The sequence below is a fragment of the Corvus brachyrhynchos genome, unplaced genomic scaffold, assembly GCF_000691975.1.
Source record: "Corvus brachyrhynchos isolate BGI_N302 unplaced genomic scaffold, ASM69197v1 scaffold136, whole genome shotgun sequence".
NCBI classification, from domain to species: Eukaryota; Metazoa; Chordata; class Aves; order Passeriformes; family Corvidae; genus Corvus; species Corvus brachyrhynchos.
Window position 1 is genome coordinate 6076859 of NW_008239080.1, and position 7189 is coordinate 6084047.

The 7189-nt window shown below is 36.2% G+C and overlaps 1 protein-coding gene across 1 annotated transcript in view; it reads left to right on the top strand.

Moving 5' to 3' along the window:
• COL21A1 (collagen type XXI alpha 1 chain) overlaps window positions 1-7189 on the top strand; it is a 72485-nt gene that overhangs the window by 21905 nt on the left and 43391 nt on the right. Inside the window, exons 10-12 of the mRNA XM_017739211.1 lie at window positions 2956-3009; window positions 5496-5549; window positions 6404-6457. Of these exons, the coding sequence (XP_017594700.1) occupies window positions 2956-3009; window positions 5496-5549; window positions 6404-6457 (162 nt within the window). The remainder of the gene's footprint in view (window positions 1-2955; window positions 3010-5495; window positions 5550-6403; window positions 6458-7189) is intronic.

Genomic DNA, 7189 nt, shown 5'->3' on the forward strand with positions numbered 1-7189 from the left:
GCTGACTTTAGTGCAAAAAACATGTAGACACTAGCATGTAGATTCATGATCCATAATCCATACTGCAAAAGGAGTAGTGATACAAATATATACTCAGTTTTTATGAAATCTGTTTTTTTTAAATTATATTTTATTTTTATTTAACTTGCCTGAACAATTGCTGTGTTCTTTGTACCAGATAGTGATTCTAATTTTTGTGACTTTCTGTGAATTTCCTTTTGAGTCTTCTCTCTTCCAGCTTTCCATTAAAAGAACGCATTGACATTGTGTTTGATTTGTATTGAAATCACAATATTGAAATTACAATATTTAGCCCTGAGCTAAATGTGCAGTTTTGTAAGCTGAAAACTCTTTTGCTGTCCTCCATTCATCTTGAGATTTTGAAATTCAGTTCATCCAGGAAATTGTCCTCTTCTACTTCTTCCCCTGCTCAGTTAGAGGGAGAGAGGAAATTGCATTACAGAGATCTAAATTATGAAATGAAGTTTTATTTGTATAAAAGTATATCCTACAGAAAGTCATACTTTTTGTTTGTTTGTTTTCTGTTTTTTAGAAGAAAAAAGTAGATAAACTTTCAGAGGCATTTTTTGATTTGGTGAATTGTTTCAGCTACCCAGGAGGCCTATATGCACTCTGGGAATACTATACCATTTACAGTTAAAGCTGATTTTGCTAGAACTGCCTTGAGCGCTAAAAGTAGAATGCTTGATAAAGGATCCATGTATGACAGAGACCTAGAATTCTGTTTACTTCTGTATTAAACATTACCAGCTGGCTCATCGGGCAACTGCTCAAATGTCTTTTGGGAAGAGGGCACTGCAAGGACTCTCTTGTATCTAACCCAGCAAATAATTTTAGCTCTGTTTATTATTCCTAGGAAGCTCTGACTGATTTAAAGAAGAAATCAGACAAACACATTGTCTCCCTTGTATTGAAAAGGTTCTATTAGCTCCTTTTTACCAGTGTGGAAATCACCCCAGGAAATTTGGTGCTAAGATTTTAAGATTGAAACCCATTTGGAAATAGGATTATTACTTCTCTCAGTTAAAATCAAGATCAGATTCTGGGTGTTTGAAATTGGATAGCCCATTTAATGGGATTTATCAAATTTAGTTTTGTCTGCCTGTTGACGTGTCTAAATCAAATAGCCTCAGAAATCTCTTCTTGTTTTATATGTTTTCTCAAAAAAATCCTCTTGGGTAGCTCATTTTGTCCACTGCAAGGACATGTTTTCAAATGAGCTATGTAAAATTCTTATTCTTCAGTAACTTGCCTCTCTTAAAGGATTCTTTAAAGTCCTTGTCAATTTTGCATGAAAACTGGCTGTCTTTGCTGTACAAGTTGAATCAAATCTATCAAAACATAGACATATATTTTGGATTCTGTAAAGGTTCTCTTGTTCTGCCAGTGTTGATTTCTAGTAAAGCATTCCTGAAATTCTCTTTTCAACTCATGAATTATTTAGTATTTCTTTTTGTAGTCCCAGTCATTCAATTTTTTTTTTATTTGTATAGACTGTTATATACCTTCAAGTTCATAGCTAAGTGCTTAGTATCAAGAATGGAATTTTTATTATTTAGAGATATTATAAAACTAGCTGCATAATGTATTAGAACATACCTTGTTTGTTAAAACTTATTTCTGTAACTGGATATAAGCCTTTAAAAGTCCTGGCACGTTTCAGCTATTTTTCTTAAGAGAGAGAGAAAAAAATGTGTCTACGTATGTGGATTAATTTTTTTTTTTCCAGTGGAAAATAAAACAATATGTTTGTTATGCTTTTGTGTAACAATTCTAAAATAACTGATTTTAGCTAAAGGATGGAGGCTGAGAACTTCAGCTGCTGATATGAAAGCTTTTGAAAGCTGAAATCTAAATCCCAAATGTACAATTGTGATAGCAGTTGCTAAAATCTGTGACCTAAAATTATGGTTTCTGACAAAAGTTCTCTAGTAAGCAGGAGGATTGATTTTTCTTTAAATGGGTGTTTGGAAATTTGTGTTTGTTGCTTTTGAAAAGTCACAAGTTTTGGTTCTTTTCCTTAGGGATTCATTCCTAGAATTTGAATATCTGAGAAAAATCCTGCCAGGTCTCTCTCAATATCTCTTGTTTGTCATTGAGAGTTGAGGTGTGGGGAATGAAAAGGGCTCAAGGGGTGTAATGACATCAGAGGCCGTCCTTGGGTGAATTGCTTTGAAATTCATATGGCTTTGGATTTGAAGGTAGGCTGACAATTAGACTGCAAATCTAAACAGTGCTAGGTAAGGCCTCTAGAAGATGGACTCATCTGCAGCTTAGACGTTTTTGTCTTGAACCAGAAGCCAAACAGTAGTTCCTTCAATTTTTCTGTGAATCACTAGCCGTGATCTGAAGTCTTGTCATGGTGATGGATTGCCCACAATTCACATGTTCAAAACAAGGTTTCAGATAAAGCCCAGAGTGATGGAGGAGAATTATTTTTCATTGTTGTATTAATTTAGTAATCCTTACTGAGACAGTTATTGGAAACCTGTGCTGTATTTTACTTTTGGCATGATCCAGTCTGAATGACAGTCAAGAATTTACTCATTTGTTGAATTAAGTATCTGAGAGCATGCTGGGGCCAAGAGCAAGCCTGCAACATGGCATACATGAAGGCTGTCTGACAGAGAATTGAAAGGGACATCTCTGGGCTAGTACAGGCTGTGTGACATTCCTTTTTTCCTGGTGTGGTCCTTGGTTAGAGCAAAAAATTGTTTCGGTGTTCCTCAGTCATGGGTTATGACAGTGTGCCATGTTCATCCATGCTGGGTACACATTGCACTTAGTTCTGCTTTTGTGTCCAGTTACCAAAAAGTTGGAATCAGGCAGCTGACACATTGGGTCTCTGGCCCGTGTTGTGTTACATTTATGTGTCTCATTATGTATCAGATTGTATTTGTATTTGAGCTGGTGTTAATATCTTTCTCAATCTAGGGACCTCGTGGCTTGCCAGGTATCAAGGGAGAACCAGGAAAAGATGGGGCAAAGGTAAAAGAACCCAAACAAGAATAATAGATAAAAGGATTTTATTCTTACCTTTTATAATTGTTGGTTGGAAAGGAAATAGTATCAGTATTTTTACATGAGTGTTCTGTGAGAATTGTTTACTAAAAGGATAATAAGGAAAGACTAAGAATCCTAAATTTAAACTCTGAATCTGGTCTGTTTTATTTAATAAAGTTTATATAGGCTTTAGCACTGCCAGTAACAACTTTATTGCACTGAATAACATATATTTAGGAAGTGTATCTAAGTATGGGTACCTGAAAGCACAATACAGACATCTGTCAGAATGGTTTCTTTTTAACTCTTTTCGTCCTTTTTCTCTTTAAGTGAGTATCCTGATAACCTAGGTAGGAATTCCTGGATGGCACTTTTTATCAGGAAACACTCACTAATTGGAACCAAAACTTTTTGTGAAAGATTCTAGCTGAGGTGTAGCCAGTAGCTTGGAGCTATAGACAGATGTGGAACCTTATATGTAGCTCCATTCTGGTAATCAGGATAAACTTGACTCTGAATCTTCTGCATACACAGTGAATAAACTGCCCATTGGGTACTGGCAAGTGTCATTGATATGTAATTATCTGTGTCCACCCTTCTCTCACTTTTCTGCCCTACATTTAGAAAAAGTTCTAAGCTGATTGTGATGACAATTATTTTGGTTTTGGTTTATTAAAACTTCAAAGCCCTTTCTGTAAAACAAGCATTCGTTTTCCCAACAGATCTTAGAATTTCCTTCTACAGTTCCCAATAAGCAGGTCCTTAAATTCATCACTGTTCAGCAGAATTCTCAAATTCATGGTTAGAGCTGAAAAATTGCTTACATGTTCTGTGCTTTATTCATCTCAATCTAATTGCTTTTAGAGGTTAATCTAGTAGATCAGTCAGTATTGGGCCATGTGTAGAAGTTAAAATGCTGGTGGTGAAAAACTCTAATTGCCTGGCAGTGCAGGGTTGTGACAGAATATTTCCTATTGCTCAGTCTAGCCTTGTTTAAAATGTGCCAAGAAATAGGGCTTCCGCCAGTGTTTTAGAGAACATTTCCATTGTAAAATAGGTCTTGCCGTTAGAATTTTTTTCCTGGAAATTCAGCCCAAATTTTCATCTCTTTATTTCACCACATTACTTGTAAAGTTTCTCTAGTAGCTGATTTAAAACTGTTTCAATTTCCAAATGTTTTAGTTTATCCAATAATTGAACCACCACTTCTGAGCAGAAATGGAGACTCCATTCTTTTTCATTAAGAAGCAATGCATGCGTGAAGTGTTAATTTTATAACCTTTGCTGATTTTTGAACTCCATTCCATTGTCCGCTTTTAATATTTATTTGTTGAGAGAGATTGTGATAGCATTAACCCACTATCATTCCTGTGGTCATGTTCCTGCCTACTGCAAATATATGACAGGCCTCTCCAAATCTGCTTAGGCATGAATGGCTTTGATAAACAGCACTGAGACATGTCCTGGTTTAACCCTTGTCTTAGAATTTGAAATATTATATGAAATAACTTTCTAAGCATAGTTTACTATTCCTCCTATATGACTGAAATATATTAAACAAATAAAAATATATTGTTCAATATAAAAGATATTAACAGGAAGAAAACATTCTGATTGTCCAAAAATGATTTTGTGATTAGCTGTTTTCTCATGTGAAGTAGATCTTGTCTACTGAAACAAGCAACTAGGATTGCTTTTATTGTTTCAAGTCAAGTAGTGGCAAGTTGTAATTTAGGGTTTTGTTGTTATTGCTCAAGGGAACTTGCAGACAAATTGTCAGTTAAATTTCAGTACCAACAGCAAAAGTTTGGAATTCCTGATATCTGACACCTCTGAGAACAATAAAAAGAACTGATATTTTGCCTTGTCTTTTCAATTGCCAACTGCTTTTACCAAAGTGGATTCTTTCTTCCACTGAAATGAGATCTCATTTGTCAAATTGCCATTTCTAAGTGTATTTTGATTTAATTTTGTTTCTTTTTTAGAGAAGGTACTTAGTATCTTATTTTTTAATACTTCACTCATCCAGAGTAAGCTGGTAAGAAATTTCATAAGGTCAGTAGGTCTTCGATATTTTCAGTAAGAGGTAGAAGCAAAGCCATTCCAGATCTAGGAAATTTCCTTAATCTTTGGGAATTAGGAAGGGATGGTGGAATTATCATAGCTCCTACAGAGATTTTCAGGTTTTTTTCATCTTTTAAAACTAAATTGCTGCTTTTGAACCTCCATAAGACTTACTAAAAGATTACAGTAAATTTAGTCTAAAATTTAGTGATTAAGCTTTTTCTTTTATGTAATGAATTTTGTTTAAAGTTCAAACATCTCTTATCAGTCATCATACCAATGTTAAGAAGGTGATACAGTGATATATGGCATCTTTCCACTATTTGTTGATCACAAGAATATGAATGTTATTATAGTATATTACCACTATTTTGATACAAAGACTTAAAATATGTTTGCTATTTCAGGGTGATAGTGGACTACCTGGTTTTCCTGGATTACATGGGATGCCAGCACCAAAGGTTGAAGTTAAATATTTCTTGTTACAATATTCCTGGGTTTCAGCTTGCCCTGTAGTTTAATTTAAAGGGAAAACAAGTCTATATACAATACTATTTCAGAGCATTTGATGAATTTCTCAAAATGAATAGATATGAAGGTGTTATTCAGGGAAGATACATGCCATGGGACTTCATTACATAGATATCAAACAATAGAAATACCTATTATTTCATTTCTTTTTTGCTCTATGGGATTTTATATTAATTTGATTTTACTACTACTTAGAGGATTCTTCATCACAAATAATGTTTTTAAAAAATAAAAACAATTACATGATTTTCTTGTCATTCTGCTTGAGTGACATTACTTTGAAGGACAGTTCTGGTCTATCACAGTGAGTTTAGTTTATGTGTGTATTCCCCAAAACAATTTTCCCCGTATTTTTTTCTCATTTATTTTAGTACTCAACTGAATTTACCTCTTAGTTTTTCCAAATTTGTGTTTTTAACTCTTCAAATAAGGTCTTCAGAAAAGTCCAGCCCTTTTCAAGGAGCTGAATTTTCCCTTAGGTTCCTGCCTATACTGAAGCAATGAGAATCACAAAGTGCCTTCTATAAAAAGTAGAAGCATTAACCCTGCAAGTTGTGGATCATCTCACTATCAGTGTTGGACATTCTGGCCTTCTCCTCTGGGAAAGCTGGGCAAATTCAGGATTTGCATTTAAGTCTTGAGCATATCTTTTATATCACATGGAACTCTTTGCCGCCTTTGTGTCTGCTACACATGTATACTTTATATATGTATGTATATATATATATCTTTATGTAACTACTTCTATTTTAAAAATTAACTTGCTCACATACATTTTGTTTAGGGAGAAAGAGGCCCTAAAGGAGATCAAGGAGTGCCAGGAGTATATGGAAAAAAGGCAAGTGACTTTATAATCACAAATTAAAGCAAAATGCTGTTGGTATTTGTGATGGGGTGACCTTGACTGGCTGCCAGGTGCAAACCCCCAAGCACTTCTCTCAATCTCCCTTCTCAATAGTACAAGAGAGAAAATAAGATGGAAAAGCTTGTGGGTCCAGATAAGAGATATCACCTGCCAGTTACTGTCACAGGCTACTTGGGGAAAATTAATTTAATTTATTGACAACTAAAATACGTTTGGATAGTGAGGAAAGAAAACCCCAAACAACTAAATCCCCTTCTCCTTCACCCAGCCATTTCCCAGGCTCAACTTCCCTTCTTCATGGGATAGGAAATAGGGAGCAAGGTTGGGCAGTCTTTAAGAGCTTCTCCCTGCTCTTCCTCCTCGGCTGCTCCAGTGCAAGTCCTTCCCAAGGGCCGCAGGCCTTCAGGGCAAACCCAGTCTTGCATGGAGTCTCCATGGGCGGCACCTTGCTACCACAGCTCCACCATGGCCCCCTCCAAAGGCTACAGGGGAATCTCTGCTCCAGGACCCTCTTCTTGGTGTCTGCTGAGCTGTCACTTTTCTCCTCTTTCCTTACTTTATTGGTGTCATGTTTCTGCCCCTTCTTAAACACATTCCGCAGCACCGCCCCGGCTGTGGGCTCAGCCGCGCCCTGCGGTGGGTGGTTGGATCCGGCTGGGACCGGCTGTGTCCGGCTGGGGCAGCCCGGCCTCCCCTCACGGAGCC